Source organism: Nycticebus coucang, chromosome 8 (assembly GCF_027406575.1).
Source record: "Nycticebus coucang isolate mNycCou1 chromosome 8, mNycCou1.pri, whole genome shotgun sequence".
In the NCBI taxonomy this organism is placed as follows: Eukaryota; Metazoa; Chordata; class Mammalia; order Primates; family Lorisidae; genus Nycticebus; species Nycticebus coucang.
The window spans coordinates 2,972,203-2,992,743 of NC_069787.1; the positions used below are offsets into that span (position 1 = coordinate 2,972,203).

General features: G+C 46.1%; 1 protein-coding gene across 1 annotated transcript in view; it reads left to right on the forward strand.

The window, feature by feature from the left end:
* The window catches only part of RAB7A (RAB7A, member RAS oncogene family), a 78,919-nt gene extending 60,313 nt beyond the window's left edge, over positions 1 to 18,606 (forward strand). Inside the window, exons 3-6 of the mRNA XM_053599359.1 lie at positions 2,108 to 2,234; positions 11,191 to 11,409; positions 12,292 to 12,420; positions 17,142 to 18,606. Of these exons, the coding sequence (XP_053455334.1) occupies positions 2,108 to 2,234; positions 11,191 to 11,409; positions 12,292 to 12,420; positions 17,142 to 17,237 (571 nt within the window). The 3' untranslated portion in view covers positions 17,238 to 18,606. The remainder of the gene's footprint in view (positions 1 to 2,107; positions 2,235 to 11,190; positions 11,410 to 12,291; positions 12,421 to 17,141) is intronic.
* Positions 18,607 to 20,541: the final 1,935 nt, after the last annotated feature.

Genomic DNA, 20,541 nt, shown 5'->3' on the forward strand with positions numbered 1-20,541 from the left:
TTAAATATTCTTACAAATAACAACAACAGACTCGGAGCCCGTAGCATAATGGTTACGGCACCAGCCACATACACTGAGGGTGGCAGGTTTGAACCCAACCCAGGCCAGCTAAACGGCTGCAACAAAAAAATAGCTGGGTATTGTGGCAGGCACCTGTAGTCCCAGTTTGGGAGGCTGAGGCAAGAGAATCGCTTAAGCCCCAGAGTTTGATGTTGCTGTAAGCTGTGACGCCACAGCACTCTACCAAGAATGACAAAGTGAGACTCTGTCTCAAAAATAAATAAATAAATAAATAACAACAGTAAATGCAGCCGGGTGTGGGGGCTCACACCTGTAATCCCAGCACCTGGGAGGCTGAGGCGGGTAGATTGCCTGAGCTCATGAGTTTGAGACCAAGGCAAGTCTTGATCAAGGCAAGACTCTGTCTCTAAAAAATAGCCAGGCATTGTGGCAGGTACCTGTAATCCCAGCTACTGGAGAGGCTGAAGCAAGAGTTTGAGGTTGCTGTGAGCTAAGATACCACGGCACTCTACCGAGGGTGACCAAGTGAGACTGTCTCAAAAAAATGCAATTAAAAAAAAAGCAGTAAATGCAGGTGTGTACGTCTTTATTCCAAAGTTCCCTCACCTTTCTTTAAAAAGCCAGTGATTGGCTTGGCGCTCGAAGCACAGTGGTTACGGTGCCAGCCACATAAACTGAGGCTGTCGGGTTCAAACCCAGCCCGGGCTAGCTAAATAACAGTGATGACAACCACAACAACAATAAAAAAATAGCTGGGCATTGTGGTGGGCACCTGTAGTCCCAGCTACTTGGAAGGCTGAGGCAAGAGAATCGCTTCAGTCCAAGAGTTTGAGGTAGCTGTGAGCTGGGATGCTACGGCACTCTAGTGAGGGCAACATAGTAAGACTCTGTCTTTAAAAAAAAAAAAAAAAGGCTCAGTGCCTGTAGCTCAAGCGGCTAAGGCACCAGCCACATACACCAAAGCTGGTGGGGTCAAATTCAGCCCGGGCCCACCAAAATGACGGCTGCAACCAAAAAATAGCTGGGCTGTTGTGGTAGGTGCCTATAGTCCGAGCTACTTGGGAAGCTGAGGCAAGAGAATCACTTAAGCCCAAGAGTTTGAGGTTGCTGTGAGCTGTGATGCCATGGCACTCTACCCAGTGCGACAGGTTGAGGCTCTGTCTTAAAAAAAAAAAAAGCCAGTGATTTTTCTGTCTTGACTGGCTTCTTTGAATCGTGTGAGGAACCTTTCCACCTGAGCTTTACCCAGCCCCAGACTAGCCTTTAGGGCCTGGGTGTGTACCCTTCCCCCACCCTCTATTGAAAGGTGCTACTTCAGGCCTGCCTTCCCAAGCTTGCCTGAAAAGAACAGGCCTCCTTCGATTACAGATATCCCCAACCTTCCCCTTGAAATTTTGGTTCTGATGATCTGGGTTGGAAAACACCACCTTAGGAAGGAAGGTGATGTTACTGGTATGAGAAAGGCTTTTGCATTGTTTAGATTGTCTTAACCTCATCACATATAAAAAAATCTCACACTGTCTCTTGTTGAGTTTTCTTACTGGAAAACGTCTCTGGAGGAGCATACTTTGAGGTAGATTCTGCTTTGGTGACATATTGGTGCTTTTTTTACTTCCAATTTTAAACTTTAAAGCAACAAGTTGACTAAGCAGCATGTGTCTACTTGAAGCCAATGGCTCCTGCCTGGAATTACTTCTTCAAACTGAACAGCCGCCACTAACTGGAGAGACACCGAGACTGCTGTGATATTTTTGGAATAGTGGAGCGATCTTGTTACTGAACCTTCTTTTAGGAGGAGTGTGTTCGCTGGCAACCTTCTGGTAGGGTAAAAAATCAATTCTAGGTTCTACCATCTGAAATCCCTGTGTCAAACATATAAGCAGCTTTCCAGCCTGTGGCCTACATGTGTACCCTGTGTTTTTATCCCAAGAAAAAGCCAAAAACTGCCCCCTGAGTGATGCTGGGAAGTCGGAGGCAGGTCAATGCTCACTTTCCAGTCAGGCGTATGCCTGTAAAGTCGCAGGTGCTGGGGCTAGTTTTAGGCCTTCCTATTTGACTTATATTTGTGTTTTTTCTGAAATTTCAGGGTTGGCAAGACATCGCTCATGAACCAGTACGTCAACAAGAAATTCAGTAATCAGTACAAAGCCACAATAGGAGCAGACTTTCTCACCAAGGAGGTGATGGTGGATGACAGACTAGTCACGATGCAGGTAAGCAGGCGCCCAACAGGGCTGATAAGGCCTCCTCCATGCCTAGGCCTTTGTCTTCAAATCCTATTATCATATTCAAGAGTAATTGGTGACAGGTTGGATTGCCAGGTAAAATACAGGACGCACAGTTAAATGTAAATTTCAGGTATACAGTGAATAATATTTTTTTTTAAGAGACAAGAATCTCACTTTGTCGTCGGTAGAATGCTGTGGCATCGCAGCTCATAGTAACCTCCAATTCCTGGACTTAGGCAATTCTCCTGCCTCAACCTCGTGAATAGCTGGGATAGAAGTGCCCGCCACAATGCCCAGCTATTTTTTTTTGTTGTGTTGTTGCAGTTTGACAGGGGCTGGATTTGAACCTGCCACCCTCAGTATATGGGGCCCTGCCCACTGAGTCACAGGTGCTGCCCACAGTGATAATTTTTTAGTGTAAGCATGTCTCACATGTTGCATGATAAAGAATATTAACATTTTTCTCATAGTTTTTGTGGAATCCAAATTTAACTGGACTCCTGATTTTTATGATTACTTATTTTGGGTTTTGGTTTTTACCAAATTTGGCAATCTATAGGTCCCTATCTTATGTTTCCAAGATATCTATCTTAACATCGTTGTCAGATGTTAGGTCAGAAATCTTTGTGTCTCACCTAGATTTTTTTTTTTTTTTTTTTTTTTTTTTTTTTTTTAAGACAGAGTCTCACTATGTCGCCCTGGGTAGAGTGCCAATGTGTCACAGCTCACAGCAATCTCCAACTCCTGGGCTTAAGCGATTCTCTTGCCTCAGCCTCCCAAGTAGCTGGGACTACAGGCGCCTGTCTCAATACCTGGCTATTTTCTGTTGCGCTTGTCATTGTTGGTTAGCTGGCCCGGGCCGGGTTCAGATCCCCCACCTTCAGTGTATGTGGCTGGGGCCGTAACCACTGTGCTACGGGCACCGAGCCTCACCAAGATTCTTATAACAGTCTAATGTTAAAGTAGTTTATTTTCCTGCCTTTTTTGTCTGTTTGTTTTTGTTTTTTTGGAGACAAGAGTCTCACTCTGTCTCTGTGGGTAGAGTTCTGTGGTGTCATTGCTCACAGCAACCTTAAACTCTTGGGCCAAAGCGATCCTGTTGCCTCAGCCTCCCCAGTAACTGGTACTATAGGCACCTACCTCAACACTTGGCTAGTTTTTCTATCTTTAGTAGAAACAGGGGTCTTTCTTTTGCTCAGGCTGGTCTCAAACTCCTAAGCTCAAGTGATCCACTCTCCTTGGCCTCGGAGTGCTGGGATTACAGGCAGGAGCTGCCACACCCGGGCTTCCTGATTTCTTTTAATCTGTCCTATCGATTACCCCAAAAGCTGTGCCTCTATTTAACCAATCTGTTTTTTTCATGTATCACTTTAATCTTTTAAGAGTTTCCCTTTCAACAGTTAGGTTAAGATACAGATTCCTTTGTATGACCCTTTGATGAAAGCTTTTACATTCCAGCTGTAAGGTATTATTCACTTTTTTTCCTGAGGCATTTTGTTCGTATGTATTCATTACATCCCTAAAAAAAGAATCCCAGGATCTTCTTCCTGTGTGCTTTCTGCCTTGCTTCTTCAGGATCCGAGAGGCTAGCTGAGGTCAGCACAGTGAGACCAAACAGGTGATATGGGAACAGACTATTCTGTCACTTTTCTGGATCTCTGAGCTGCATGTGTCGGTCTGAAGCTAATCAATCACTCCACAATTAAGTTTAACTCTCTTGTGAGGTCCACAGTAGTTTTCCCAGGTCTGTGATCATCAGTGATTCCAAATTTGCCAGTGTGACTGTGTTTCATGGTCATAGGTAGACACTGGACCATGACTCTGGAGCCTGGCCTAATGGTCAGCATTGTTGATGCCTTTTTTGTTTTTTTGTTTGTTTGTTTTTTTGGCCGGGGCTGGGTTTAAACCCACCACCTCTGGCATATGGGGCCAGTGCCCTACTCCTTTGAGCCACAGGCACCACCCCAAGCCTTTTTTTTTTTTAAGACAGTCTCATTTGTCTCCCTTGGTGGAGTTCTGTGTCATCATAGCTCACAGCAACCTCAAATTTTTGGACACAAGTGATTCTCTTGTCTCAGCCTCCCACTCTTCTCAGGCTGATCTTGAACTCCTGAACTCAGGCAGTCCACCCGCCTCGGCCTTCCAGAGTGCTGGGGTTACAGCCACCATGCCCAGCCCAGTTGTTGATGTCTTGAGTATCAGTCAAGCCATTGATGGCATCATTATGAGAGCATGGAAAGATGGTGGAAGCAGCTATTACTCTGTTTTGTCCTTCCACACTTTCCAAATTACCTGTTACTCTAACAAAGCTGTCTTAACCTGCTTCCAGCAAGGCCCTTTTTTTGTATCTATAACAATCCTGAAATCCAACTCTTAGCTCAGATGCTGTCTTTGAAATTTGTCCCTCCACGGCAGTTTCTTCCTATGTGCCTCCAGAGCCAAATACAATTTTTAGGCCATCGTTGTCCTACTGAACATCTGGCAAATAGTAGGGCTTGCTGAAATGTGGGACTGATACGTGTTAAAGGTGGAAGTTTTTACGTATGTTGACCTTAAGCTGTGGCCTTTTCCTAAAGCATCAGGACTCTGTACATTTAATTGATTGACTCTTCTAGGATAGAGCTAATATGATCTCTCCTCCCTGACTCACCTATAGATCTATCCACTTCAAGGCTCCTAGAGATCTTCCAAATGTAACTAGAGTTTAAGTAAAGCCCTAGCTTGAGAGAGAAGGAAATTTCCACATTACAGAAATGAAGCTTGTGGTCAGTTCAGGGGCTCCTGCCATGGGGAGTGGGAGTTTATAACAGAGAAGAGAGTTGTGCTAATCACCCAGAGTTGGAGAAGCAGAGCTGAGACCCCTGATGCGTAACATACACACCCCCAGAACCAGGGGAGGGTGAGGACAGGCGGAAACCCCAGACCAAGGAAGTGGCGCAGCTTGCGTCTGAAGAGTAGGTTTGGGGCTTCCCTCTGTGTTGCAGAATCTCAGTCCACTGTCCATGTGTGGACTTTATACTCTTTGTGCTACAGAAATCTTTGTCGTCAAGAGTTTCGCATAAGCGACTGTTATGTTACTCCTGACAAAAACAAAGATGAGACCACTCTATAGGGACACTTATAACCTCGGAGAGAAAATGAGCTCATTGTCATGTGAGGAAATATTTACCAGAAGAAATGTTCACAATAACTAGAGGTGTTTTGAAAAGGAATAGAAACCATAGCGGAAAAGGACTTTGTAAAAAATGAGGATGTGGAAAACTCAACTTGAAGAAGTGGAAAATAGCATTGAAATAAACTGAATGAACACAGCTGAAGAAGGCTGTAAACTGTCAGAGTGGTCACATTCCTGAAAGAAGACTTAGAATTCCAGAAGACCAAGAAGCAAAATCGTGACAGCCACGAGAGAGAAAAGATAGACTCACGAGGCCTCTACAGAAGGGAATGGAATGACTTCAGGAATTTAGGGTAAAGGACCATCCCACCTGAAGATACTGGCCTGTTCCAGGAGAAATGGAGCTTTAGGGCTCAAATGTGGTTTTGATAGCCATTTAGGCTGAGGGATTCAGTAGTCAGTGCCCAGCCCCTGCTGGGTCAGAGACCATTGTAACACAGCCCCACATGCACCACCAAGCGGGCCGTGAAGTGATGCACTGCTTGGGGCAAACCCGTCTCAAGAACCACAGGGCATTGAGCAGACAGAGTGTAGAAAGAGTGGAAAAAGACAATGTCCTAGGAGGTGGAAGCAAAACCCTGGCCCTTGTGCCTTTGCAGCCAAAGAATAGAAGTAAATGAAAATCAGGGCGGCGCCTATGTCTCAGTGAGTAAGGCACCGACCCCATATACTGAGAGTGTCAGGTTCAAACCCGACCCCAGCCAAACTGCAACAAAAAACTAGCCGGGCGTTGTGGCAGACGCTTGTAGTCCCAGCTACTCGGGAAGCTGAGGCAAGAGAATCGCTTAAGCCCAAGAGCTGGAGGTTGCTGTGAGCTGTGACACCTCAGTACACTACCGAGGGCAACAAAGTGAGACTGTCTCTTAAAAAAAAAATCATCACCTTGGGAGGCAGGCATCTTCTAAATAGATGTAGAGGAATCCCCACGAGTTTTTAACAGCTCGCAGTGAAAGAAAACCAAAATAGGAAAACAAGGCATCACAAGAAAGAGCTAGTGGGAAGCCTCCCTGGTAATTCTGGAATGCTTTCTATGTTTATAGAAGTAAGTGGGATAGAGAGTTTCAGTTATATGAGATAGATAAACCCTAGAGAACCGTACAGTCCAGTGCTGTAGTTAGCGATACTGTACTGTATACTTAACGATTTGCTGCTGGGTGTGATGGCTCACATCTGAATCCCAGCACTTTGGGAGCTTGTGGTGGATGGATTGCTTGAAGGCAGGAGGTTATGGCCAGCCTGGACAGCATGGCAAGAGCCCATCTCTAGTTTAAAAAAACAATTTGCAAAGAAGATCTTATTTTAAGTGTATCCTTATTTTAGGAATCATATATAAGTGTTATTGTCACAAAAAATAAGAAGATAGGAAAAAGGCTTGGCGCCTGTGGCTCAAGCAGCTAAGGCGCCAGCCACATACACCTGAGCTGGCGGGTTCAAATCCAGCCCTGGCCCACCAAACAACAATGACAGCCGCAACCAAAAGATAGCCAGGCATTGTGGCGGGTGCCTATAGTCCCAGCTACTTGGGAGGCAGAGGCAGGAGAATTGCTTGAGCCCAGGAGTTGGAGGTTGCTGTGAACTGTGATGCCACGGCACTCTACCCAGGGCGACAGCTTGAGGCTCTGTCTCCAAAACAAAAAAAGGAAGATAGGAAAAAACTTTAATAGAGTTATGGCCTAAATTGTAGTAGTGGATTTACAGTGTGTACTTTCCAAACACATCAAGTTGTGGACAGTAAGTATGTGCAGCTCTCGTATACCAATCATACCTCAAAAATGGCTTTATAGAAAAACAGTCTTTTATCTGCAGAGAAGGCACTAAACAGTCAACATAGATTTGGGGAGAATAAACAAATATTAGAACCTACAAAAATAAAGGACAATAATCAAAATTTTCAAATTTAGACATAGTTTTAGCAATAGATTGGCTAAACTAGAAAAGGACTGGAAGACAGAAAAATGACAGGAAAATATGAAAGAGGTAAAATAAGAATTGTTGAGAAGGCTCAGCGCCTGTGACTCAAGCGGCTAAGGCATCAGCCACATACCCCTGAGCTGGCTGGTTCGAATCCAGCCTGAGCCTGCCAAACAACAATGACGGCTGGAACCAAAAAATAGCTGGGCACTGTGATGGGTGCCTGTAGTCCCAGCTACTTAGGAGGCAGAGGCAGGAGAATCTCTTGAGCCCAGGAGTTGGAGGTTGCTGTGAGCTGTGATGTTATATCACTCTACCCAGGGTGACAGATTCAGGCTCTGTTTCAAAAAAAAAAAAATAGCCCGGGTTAGGGTGCTGGCCATGTACACCGGGCTGACGGGTTTGAACCCAGCCTGGTTGGTAAACAATAATGACAACTCAAAAAAAAAAAGATTTGATTAGAAGTTTGGACTGCTTTTAATCAGTCTTAGAAGGAGTAAAGAGAGAATAGATGTGGGTGGCGCCTGTGGCTTGGTGGTTAGGGCGCTGGCCCTATATACTGAAGGTGGCAGGTTCGAACCTGGCCCTGGCCAAACTGCAACAAAAAATAGCTGGGCATTGTGGCGGGCACCTATAGCCCCAGCTACTTGGGAGGCTGAGGCAATCGAATTGCCTAAGCCCAGGAGTTGGAGGTTGCTGTGAGCTGTGACGCCATGGCACTCTACCAAGGGCAACAACTTGAAACTCACTCTCAAAAAAAAAAAAAGAGAGAGAGAGAAAGAATAGATGAAAGATAATAGGCTAATCATAGTGGCTTACACCTGTAATCCTATGACTTTGGGAAGCCAAGGGATAGGGTCACTTGAAGCCAGAAGTTTGGGATCAGCCTAAACATTATAGTGAGATCCAGTAACTACAAAAAATAAAAATACTAACTGGATGTGGTAGCCCAAGTCTATAGTCCCAGCAACTCATGAGGCTGAGACAGGAGGATCACTTGAGCCCAGTTTCTTTTTGTTTTTTGAGACAGTCTCACTTTGTTGCCCTCTGTAGAGTACTGTGGCATCACAGCAACCTCAAACTCTTGGGCTTAAGCGATTCTGTTGCCTCAGCCTCCCTGCTAGCTGGGACTATAGGCGCCCACCACAATGTGCAGCCCTTTTTTTTGTTGCAGTTGTCATTGTGGTTTAGCAGGCCCTGGCTGGGTTTGAACCTGGTGTACGTGGCCAGCGTCCTAAGGACTAAGCTACGGACGCCAAGCCAAGCCCAGGAGTTTCGAGATTGCAGTGAGCTACAGTGATGCTACCATACTGTAACCCAGACAACATTTCTCACCCTGGGTGGAGTACACTGCCATCTTCTTAGCTCACAGCAACCTCTAACTCCTAGGCTCAGGCATTCCTCCTGCCTCAGCCTCCCGAGTAGGTGGGACTATAGGTACCATGACACCTGGCTAATTTTTTTGTAGTAGAGACAGGTTCTTGGCTCTTGTTCAGACTGGTCTTGAACTTAGAACTCAAGGGATCCTTCCTCCCTAACCTCCCAGAGTGCTAGGATTTCAAGGCTGATCCATCATACTCAGCCTAGACTGTGTCTTAAAGAAGGAAAAAAGGCCAGTGGGCAGTGGCTCTCAGAAGAAACCTCAGTGGCCAATGGCTTGATGTCAGAAAATCAAGTTTCAGGCCAGGTGGGCAGTGGTGGCTTGCACTTATAAATAATTCTAGCACTCTGGGAGGCCAAAGTGAGAGGATTTCTGGAACCCAGGAGTCTGATATTGCTGTGAGCTATGACGGCTCAGCACTCTACCCCAGGACAACAGGGTTAAGACTCTTGTCTCAAAAACATTGGGAAAAAAATTGATTAAAATGGCAGAGTTGGGCAGTGCCTGTAGCTCAGTGGGTAGGGCACCAGCCCAATATACCGAGGGTATATGGAGGAGGAGCCCCACAGGTTGGAGCCCAGCCCCGGCCAAACTGCAACAAAAAATAGCCAGGCGTTGTGGCAGGTGCCTGTAGTCCCAGCTACTCTGGAGGCTGAGGCAGGAGAATTGCCTAAGCCCAGGAGTTAGAGGTTGCTGTGAGCTGTGACACCACAGCCCTCTACCGAGGGTGATAAAGTGACACTCTGTCTCTAAATAAATAAATAAATAAAATGGCAGAGTTAATTTTTGCCACCTCAGAATATTTGGATAGATAGATAAGAATATAATAAAAAATTTTAAAAATCATTATCACGAATGGACCTGAAATGTTTTTTTGGTTTGTACTTCTGTAAATTCAAAGTTAAATTAATTTTGGAAACTTACTAGAAAATTTTCAACTTTCTAATTCATTATTTTGGTGCCTTAGTGTATAACAATCTGGTTCCACCTTAGAGTAACTATGCAGAAGACATTTGAAATACAAAAAACATGGGCAGCACCTGTGACTCAAAGGAGTAGGGCTCCGGCCCCGTATGCCAGAGGTGGTGGGTTCAAACCCAGCCCTGGTCAGAAACTGCAGAAAAAAAGAAATACAAAAAATACTTTGTATACTACAAAATGTATACATACTTTAAGAAAGAAAAAGACTATTAAAATTGTAATATTCAGCATATACCAATAACAAAAGGTGAACACAAGTCACCTTTGATCACCTCTATAATCGTAGAAGTCAAATGTGACTTGAGTGTTACAATTTTGATACAGTTTTTTTCTTTCTTAAAATGTGTGTACATTTTCGGGGCACCCTCAGCATTAATGTTTCTTGCTGAGTTATTTATAACAAGGGGAAATTGGCAGAATTTTTTTTTTTTTTGAGACAGAGTCTCATGATGTTGCTTTCGGTAGAGCGCTTTAACATTGCAGCTCACAGCAACCTCAAACTCCTGGGTTTAAGCGATTCTCTTGCCTCAGCCTCCCAGGTAGCTGGGACTACAGGCGCCCGCCACAACACCCGGCTATTCGTTGTCACTCTTGTTTAGCTGACCTGGGCTGAATTCAAACCCTTCAGCCTCAGTGCATGTGGCTGGCTGTAACCACTGTGCTATGGGCGCTGAGCCATGAGCTCATTTCTCTGTGTCCTGGGCAGCAGTAAATCCCACAGTGGTCACTCTGGCCTTTGTCACCCCTCTCCATCACTGCTGGAGAGAATGCCATGGTGATTTATGGGACCAAGAGGGGGACATGGGCAATCGTGGATAGGGGTGTGTGCTAGGAGATTTCAGCTCCAGAAAACTCCCACCACAGAGATGACTAGAATGATCTGTGAGCTCGTGGCATCTAGAGCAGTGAGGAATCGAGCCTTGCTCTTAAACCCCCAGACATGGCCAAGAATGATGGGATGATGGTCTGTGAGCTTCAACCTTCATTGTGTGTGGACTATCATCTTCCTCTTGGTCTTTTTCTGTTAAGGTTTTTATTTGTTTTGGCTTTTTGTCAACGTTATAAGTAAAATGTACTCATCTTTTTGTTTAGGTGAACTTTACCTAATACTAAAATGCATGGACTGAACTATTCATTGAATAATCACTTCTTTCTGTTGCTGTCAGGAAGTTGTAGAATATTGCAGCTTTTATTTTACATATATGTCTACCCATGTGACCATTACCTGGATTAAGATATAAAAACTTTCCAGCACCCCCACAGAGTGGACTCAGTGTCACTTCCTCATAGACACACACGCTGTCTGTCAGGGTTGTTCTGGGTCCTCTGGTGCTGAAATGCTTCCCTAATTTTGTAGTCACTTACCTTTGTGGGTGGCCCTGCAATCCAGCCCATTTCCTCTGGCATCGTCCCTCGCCCTACCCCAACACACACACATATTTCTGGTGCTCTGCCCAGCATCCCCCAAGGAATAAATACTTTGTCTCTCATAGATCTGGGACACAGCAGGACAAGAAAGGTTCCAGTCTCTTGGCGTGGCCTTCTACAGAGGGGCAGACTGCTGTGTTCTGGTATTTGACGTGACTGCCCCCAACACATTCAAAACCCTGGATAGCTGGAGAGATGAGTTTCTGATCCAAGCCAGTCCCCGGGATCCTGAAAACTTTCCCTTTGTTGTGTTGGGAAACAAGATTGACCTCGAAAACAGACAAGTAAGTGCTGAAGGTGGGGAGAGTCACCGCTGACACCTGCTCCTCGGGTGCTTGTGAATTAGAAGGGTTTTCTGCGGAGCTCAGGGTGGCCTGGAGGTGTGGTGGGTGTGTTTGTTACCCTGGACTAGCCTTTCAGACCAGCTGCCTTTGAAGACCAGCGCCCAGGTGACCTGGTTTAAGTCCCTGTGCTGTCCCAGCAGGCTATGACTTTAGGCCATGGTCTCTGAACCTCAGTTCTCTTTCTGTACTTTGAAGGAGGGAATTAAATTTGTTCATTTTCATTGCTCTTCGGTGCCTCCAGGTGTGCAGAAGTTTGCTTTGAGCTTTGAGTAGACTCGTTGTGCAGTTTCAGTGTGCCTATCAGAAGCATAGCCTCTGTCATTACTCACAGCTAGGTATATTTCTGACCGCTGATCTTTTTTTCTCCCCTTCCTAAGTGATTACATCCTTGACTCTTTGCTAAAAGTGGGCAAGGGCTGGGGAAGGAGAGGAGGATGTGCGCGTGGCAGGAGTGTTGGTGAAAGCTGCAGACGGTTGCACTGGTGTGTGAGGCTCAGGAGGTAGAACAGGGGCAGCAGGGGAGACGGGGGCCGCAGGCCTAAGACAAGCCCTCAGGGCCCAGGAGAGAGGTTTCATTTCTTTGCGGGCTGCCATTTTATTCCCTTCACAAACTGCTTCACGTGTAGCTAAACGTCAGAAGATACGGGATATGGGCAGAGATGGCTGTGAGAGCAGGGTGACCTTGGGCGTGTCTCCTCCTTTCTCCGAGCCTTGTTTCCCCGGCTGGGCCACCTGTAGGCCAGGGCTGTGATCCTTCCTGGGCAGGCGGGGTCACCGCTGGCTGTTGCTGTTCTGAGCACACGTGTGCCCTGCTTCTTCCAGGTGGCCACAAAACGGGCACAGGCCTGGTGCTACAGCAAAAACAACATTCCCTACTTCGAGACCAGTGCCAAGGAGGCCATCAACGTGGAGCAGGCGTTTCAGACAATTGCACGGAACGCACTTAAACAGGTGGGTCTCTGGCAGCTGTCTTGGCTTCCGTCGGGTGATACCTGGCCAGTGACCCTGCCACTGCCTGGCCTCTTGTCCTTAACTTTGTGTCTGGGTAGCTCTTTGTTTGGGGGAGGTTTTTTGGTTTTTGAGACAGTGTGTTACTTTGTCACCCTTGGTAGAGTGCCATGGCATCACAGCTCACAGCAACCCTGGGCACAAGCAATCCTCTTGCCTCAGCCGCCCAAGTAGGTGGGACTACAGGCACCTGCCACAAAGCCCAGCTTTTTTTTTTTTTTCTTTATTTATTTTTTTTTTATTGTTGGGGATTCATTGAGGGTACCTTAAGCCAGGTTACACTGATTGCATTTGTTAGGTAAAGTCCCTCTTGCAATCATGTCTTGCCCCCAGAAGGTGTGGCACGCACCAAGGTTTTTGTTTTTTTTAAGAGATGAGGTCTCAGTTCGGCGCCTATAGCTCAGTGAGTAGGGCACTGGCCACATAACACCAAGGCTGGTGGATTCGAGCCCGGCCCAGACCTGCTAATCAACAATGACAGCTGCAACCAAAAAATAGCTGGGGGTTGTGGCAGGCGCTTGTAGTCCCAGCTACTTGGGAGGCTGAGGCAAGAGAATCACTTAAGCCCAAGAGTGTGGAGGTGCTATGAGCTGACGCCATGGCACTCTACTGAGGGCAACAACTTGAGACTCTGTCTCAAAAAAAAAAAAAAAGAAGAGATGAGGTCTGTCTCTTGCTCAGGCTGTCTTGAGCTATGAACTTAGGCAGTCCACCTGTCTGGGCCTTCCAGAGTGCTAGGATTACAGGCATGAGGCAACAAGTCTGGCCTGGGTGACTCTTCTGTATAGCCAGAGGAACCTATATGTTTATCTGAGAAGGTTATTGCATATTTTGCTTAAGATTCTAGAAATTCGGGCTCGGCACCTGTAGCACAGTGGTTACGGCGCCTGCCATGTGCACCAAGGGTGGTGGGTTAAAACCCAGCCTGGGCCAGCTAAACAACAACAACACCTGCAACAACAGCAACAAAAAAATGGCCAGGCATTGTGGTGGGCACCTATAGTCCCAGCTATTCAGGAGGCTGGGGCAAGAGAATCACTTAAGCCCAAGAGTTTGAGGTTACTGTGAGCTGTGACACCACGGCACTCCACTGAGGGTGACATAAAGAATTTGGTGGCTCAGGCCTGTATCCTAGCACTCTGGGAGGCTGAGGCAGGTAGGTTGCCTGAGCGCATGAGTTCGAGACCAGCCTGAGCTAGGGCGAGACCCTATCTCTAAAAATAGCCAGGTATTGTAACCAGGCACTTGTAGTCCCAGCTACTTGGGAGGCTGAGGCAAGAGAATCACTTAAGCCCAAGAGTTTGGAGGTGCTATGAGCTGACGCCATGGCACTCTACTGAGGGCAACAACTTGAGACTCTGTCTCAAAAAAAAAAAAAAATTCTAGGCTGGGGCCTGTAGCTCAGTGGTTAGGGTGCCAGCCACATACTCCAGAGCTGGTGGGTTCAAATCCAGCCCGGGCCTGCCAAAACCAATGACAACTATAACCCAACAATAGCCTGGTATTGTGGCGGGTGCCTGTAGTCCCAGCTACTGAGGAGGCTGAGGCAAGAGAATCGCCTAGCCCCAAGAGCTGGAGGTTGCTGCTGTGAACTGTGATGCCACGGCACTCTACCAAGGGTGACAAAGTAGGCCTCTGTCTCTCTCTTTTTTTTTTTTTTTGTAGAGACTTACTACTAGAATCTTACTTTGTCACACTCGGTAGAGTGCGATGGTGTCACAGCTCACAGCAACCTTTAGCTCTTGGGCCTAGGCGATTCTCTTGCCTCAGCTTCCCGAGTAGCTGGGACTACAGGCGCCCACCACAACGCCCAGCTATTTTTTTGTTGCAGTTTGGCTGGGGCTGAGTTTGAACCTGCCCCCTCCGTATGTGAGGCCGGCGCCCTACCCACTGAGCCACAGGCACCGCCCAAGACTCTGTCTTTTAAAAAAAAAGAAAGAAAGAAAATGTAGGAAAACTTAATTCCAGGAATGCAGTCCCTGGAGTTCTGGTTCATCTTTGCTGAGATCAGATACAGCCTTGCCTGTGCAAGTTGAAAGGCTGTGTTGATGCAGCAGCTGTGTTGGGGGCCACGGGTCAGGAGGTTGGAGGCCATCATGTGAGGGCTGAGGGTGCCTGGGACAGTGCAGGGAGTACTCAGTGATGCAAGTGGCTGGAAAGGACATGGCAGGTTCTGCTCATCCAGGAACCTGGACTTACAGAGTGTCCCTAAAGTCACCATATATAGGGAAGGCGGGAAATTGTACATAAACATACCTGTATTTACAAAATATGCATTACAGAATTTTACAAAGAGGGACCCAACACATAGAGAGTATCTTGTAAATATTTTGTAAAATGTGTATTTTAGGGCTTTTTGGTCAGGTGAGGTGGCTCACACTGTAATCCTAGCACCCTGGGGGGCCAGGCAGGTGGATTGCTTGAGCTCAGGAGTTTGAGACCAGCCTGAGCAAAAATTAAGACCTTGTCTCTACTAAAAGTAGAAAAACTGAGGCAAGAGGATCACTTGAGCCCAAGAATTGGAAGTTACTGTGAGTTATGACGATGCCACAGCACTCTACCCAGGACTCTGTGTCCAATAAAAGGAAAAAAAAAACATTTATATATATATATATATATAAATATATATATATATGAGATATGAGAGCTTTTCTATCGTAAGTAATAATTTTGTTTCAATTTTACCTTTTACCTTTCTCATCCCTGCCCCAAATAAACTCTTCTGAAGTTTCTATTGGAATTTTATTACCTTGTCTACACAAGCTGCCATAACGAAACATCACAGACCGCGGGGCTTAGCCAATAGGCATTTTCTCACAGTTCTGGAGGCTAAAAGTCCATGATGAAGTTATTGGCAAATTTAACTTCTGATAAGGGCTATCTTGCTGGTCTAGAACCTTCTGTCTTTTGTCCAGGTGTTGTCCGGGTCCTCACGTACCTTCCTCTGTGGCACAGAGAACTCACATCTGTGATATGTCTTATAATAAGGACACTAACCCTGTCAGATCAGTGCCCCACCCTTATGGCTTTATTCAACCTTAATTGCTACCTTACTCCAAAAACAGCAACACTGGGGTTTAGGGCTTCAACATGTGGACTTTGGAGGAACGATAACAATTTAGGTCTTATTTTATCATATCCTTCGGTAAGATTTTATAATTGATTTGTAACTGACTCCTCGGTCTCATTAACATGTTCCTGGGTACTGATGGGAATGTAAAATGTCACTATTCATAGTAGCCAAGAAGTAAAACAGCCCAAATGTCTGTCAGCTGATGAGTAACAAACAAAAGGTGGTTTATTGAAGTACTAATACGTGCTGCAACACGGAGGTTAAGTGGAAGAAGCCAGTGAGAGGTGACCCCATACTCTGGGATTCCACTTAAATGAGACATCCAGAATAATTGGCAAGACCGTGGGGACAGAAAGCAGACACGTTCTCACTGGGGCTTGGGGGTGTGGACGGCAGGGGCGAGGGCCACGAATGGGACGGGCTTCACTCGGGCTGAGCAGAATGCCTCAAACTTAGATGGTTGTGTTGGTTGCTCAACTTCGAATATACTAAAAACACTGAATTGCACTTAATAGTTTGTGAGTTGAACCTCAGTAAAGCTGCTATTTTATTTTTTTTTTATTTATTTATTTATTTTTTTTTTTGTGGTTTTTTTTTGGCTGGGGCTGGGTTTGAACCCACCACCTCCGGCATATGGGACTGGCGCCCTACTCCTTGAGCCACAGGCGCCGCCCTAAAGCTGCTATTTTAAAAAATACATATTCCTAGAGGCTTTTATACTTTTGTAGCTTTTGTGAATGGAATAATATTTCCTAGATAACTTTTAATGAATAGAAATAGTTTCTCCTTTACCTTTAAAGCTTAGAAACACTTCTTAGCACACAGGTGCTCTATGTTTAAGTGACAAATTGTTTTCCTATATCCGAAAGTAGAAGGCTGTTCCTCACTGGAAACAAGATGATACAGCAAAAGTCCCACCAAAATGCCCTGGGCCATTTACTCTGATTTCTCACCACATGTGGTGATAAAGTTGATCCACAGCTATGTTTCTTGCCTAAACCTTTGGAAGAAAAAGAAAACAGACTAGAGCTTGGCACCTGTGCTCAAGCAGCTAAGGCCACATATACCTGAACTGGTGGGTCGATTCCAGCCCGGGCCGCTAAACAACAATGACAGCTGCAACCAAAAAATAGCCAAGCGTTGTGGTGGGCGCCTATAGTCCCAGCTACTTGGGAGGCTGAGACAGGAGAATCGCTTGAACCTAGGAGTTGGAGGTTGCTGTGAGCTGTGATGCCATGGCACTCTACCCAGGGTGACAGCTTGAGGCTCTGTCTCAAAAAAAAAAATTAGAGTAGATCACTGGTCCAGAAGGAGGAGTTGGGAGCTGGGGAATCTGATCATGACCAGTCAGCTTCTGTCACAACTGCTCCTCCTGGCCCCACCTCTCCTCACATGGCCTGGGGTTGTCACAAAATCTGCCTCCTTGCTCACTCCTTCAGGTCTAAGCACCTCCTGCCAGAGCACCCCCTTTTTCAGCTCCCTGCCCACTGTGCCCAGGCAGAAGTGCCCTCCTTCTGGGCTGGAGAAGCCAGAAGGGAAGACTGAAGCCCACTGTGCCCTGAGTAACCGGCCTTTCTCTCTCCCTGTGCAGGAAACGGAGGTGGAGCTGTACAATGAGTTCCCTGAACCTATCAAACTGGACAAGAACGACCGGGCCAAGGCCTCAGCAGAAAGCTGCAGTTGCTGAAGGGGCAGCGAGAGCAGAGCACAGAGTCCTTCCCAAACAGAGAACACACTTAGGCCTTCAACACAAGCCCCTCTCCTCTTTTAAACAAAACGTAAAGTGATCTCTCACATCCAGCTGCCAAAAGAAACCCCACCAAACACAGTCTCACCCCACACATCTCTCATACATAAACACACACACACACACACACACACATCTGACGCAAGCAAACTCCAGCTTGTGCCTGTGATGGCTCCTTGGGGTCTGCCCACTCACTACATGAGCCCTGTGTGTGGCAGCAGCACAGGCCTGCTGTAGAAACCGTTCTGATGTGGAGTCGGCATTGGAAGCTTATTCTTTTTGTCCACTGGAGAGAGAGAGAGAGAGAGAACTGTTTACAGTTAATCTGTGTCTAATTAGTTATCTGATTTTTTTAACGGTCTTGTGGTCTTTTTACCCTCTCCCAGCCCCCCCATTGAAGGCTGCTCCTTGAGAAGGCTGGTGCCCCCACGCTTCATTACAGGCTCACGCCCAGTCTGGTCAGGCTGAGTTTTGTATGTATCTGTTAATGCTTGTTACTTTTAACTAATCAGATCTTTTTACAGTATCCATGTATTATGTAATGCTTCTTAGAAAAGAATCTTATAGTACATGTTAATATATGCAACCAATTAAAAATGTATAAATTAGTGTAAGAAATTCTTGGATTATGTGTTGAAGTCCTGTAATGCAGGCGTGTAAGATGGAGGGTTGAACCCTGTCTGGATTGCAGAGTGTTAGTAACCCAGAATTGGAAATCCCGCTAGCGGCAGTATTCTGTACAGTAGACACGAGAATTATGTACGCCTTTTATCAAAGACTTAAGAGCCAAAAAGCTTTTCATCTCTCCAGGGGGAAATTTCTGTCTAGTTCCCTTCTGTGTCTAAATTTTCCAAAAGGTTGATTTGCATAATACAGTGCTGTGTGCAATGGATAAATGGCTGTTATTTCAGAAATTAAAATTCTCATTTTCTTTTTTCCCTGCTCCACATTTCAAAACTCCCCTATTAGATCAGCATCCTACTACAAGAGGGAAAGAAAAACCCTAACGGATTTGTCCTAGTGATTTTTACCTTTGTTCTAGAAGGCGCTCCTTTCAGGGTTGTGGTGTCTTTAGGTTAGAGACCTTTTTCTCCTTTCCCTGCCCATCTCCCGACAGTCCCCGTCATTCATTAACTGTCCTTTGGTTGGACCCCTAGCGGTTCTGCTCCCTCCCAGGATCTGCCCCGCATTGTCGCTTGCTTACTGGAGCACTTCCCCTTTTTCCAAAAGTCCACATTCTAGGGTGTGGGCTGAGTTCTTCTGTAAAGAGATGAACGTGATGCCAATAAAATTTAACAAGAACAAAGATCATTTGCCTTCACCCTGTCTTTTTTTTTTTTTTTTTCCACTTCTTCCAGAGCCTCAGCTCAGTGGAGACCACACTAGCTAGTTATGGCCAATCCCTCCATAAACATGTGGTACTTTGAGGCTGAAAGGCCCTCTCACTTGTAATTCTGTAGTACCTCTCTGTGTTTAGGAGGGCTTGTTTCTAATAATAGTGTTAAGGGTTGGGGACCCTGAATGGGGAAAGTTTTGTTTCTTTAGAGAAGCGTCTGCAAACTCCTAGTTGACCTAGTTGCTAACATTTAGATACAATTCTGCAGTGCTTGTAGGAGAGGGAGATAGGTTGTGTAGTCCAACACACCTGAGCCCCAGCTGGAACTGAATTGAATGAATGCCAGCTTGAAGCAATTTTATAAAACAGTAGAAAATCAGCCAGTAGGAAAGTTCAGGCTGCCCAGAAGTGCCTCACTGACTCAAAACTTCTACCTTGCTACACTTTCCTGCGTTGCACTTCTCAAGCTCCTGTTCCTTTCCATCCTCATACCTCCGCCTGGGACAGACTTTGTATGTTAAAAATAGCATTTAATGTAGAAGCTCAGAGGCTGCACTGTGGGAGATCAGCCACAGCTCCATCCTGGCTGGTGCTGTGTAGCTTAAGTCTTCTCTGGTCCATATTCTGTGCTGGACTTTGGGGTTACATCACCAAAGGAGCAGAGTTCTCTCCAGCTTGGTGGGCCCCTGTGTGATACTCAGCCGTGCAAATCAGGCTGCTGTTGCAGTGATGGTGTTCTTTGATCCCGCACCTTGAATGTGATGTTGACGTGGACCCTCATCCTAAAACTGATGATTATCCAGATACTAACATGCTTGCCTTGAAATGAATGTAATCTTTGTATTGACCCTGATTTCAACCCTTGTCCTTGCCATATTATATCCCAATTTCAACCTTCACCTGACTGTGACCCTGATCTTCATTCACCCTCACCTGGTAGCTAATGGACATCTTGAACATTATCACCATTTAAATGACTTTGAATCTGACCCACCTCCAAATCATAACCCTAAATTGTACCATCATACACTGTGTTCATCATAAGAAGTAATGACTGAAACGGAAATCTGGATTAATAGAGTGTCTTGGGCTCGGTGCCCATTCCTCAGTGGTTAGGGCACCGGCCACATGCCCTGGGGCTGGTGGGTTCAAATCTGTACACAACAACTACAACAAAAATAGCTGGTGGCGGGCACCTGTAGCCCCCGGTTCCGCTGGAGGCTGAGGCAGGAGAATCACTTAAACCCAAAAGTTTGAGATTGCTGTGGGCTCACACCACAGCACTCTACTGAGGGTGACATAAGGAGACTGTGTCTCAAAAAAAAAAAAATGAAAATAGCTGGGCATTGTGGTGGGCACCTGTAGTCCCAGCTACTTGGGAGGCTGAAGGAAGAAAATCGCTTAAGCCCAAAAGTTTGAATTTGCTGTGAGCTGTGACACCATGGCACTCTACCGAGGGTAACATAGTGAGACTTGGTCTCAAAAAAAAAAAAAAAAGGTAGCATGCAATTTATGAGTTACATGAATCGAATGACTTGAGAGAACTTGCTTGCATTGATGGAGTATCCGTCTTCCTGACCATGGATCAGACTCATTCTTTCAGCTTCAGGTGCAGGTATATTGCTGCATTTACACTCTTCCAGGCCATGATGCTCAGCCAAGGACCAGCTGAAAGGTCCTTGACTTTGCCCCTTATCTGACTTGAACATAAACCCAACCTTGGCTCGGCACCTACCACAAGCAGCTAAGGTGCCAGCCACATACACCAGAGCTAGTGGGTTCAAATCCAGCCCGGGTCTGCCAAACTACAATGACAACTGCAAGCAAAAAGTAGCTGCCTGTTGTGGCGGGCGCCTGTACTCCCAGCTACTTGGGAGGCTGAGACAGGAGAATTGGTTAAGCCCAAGA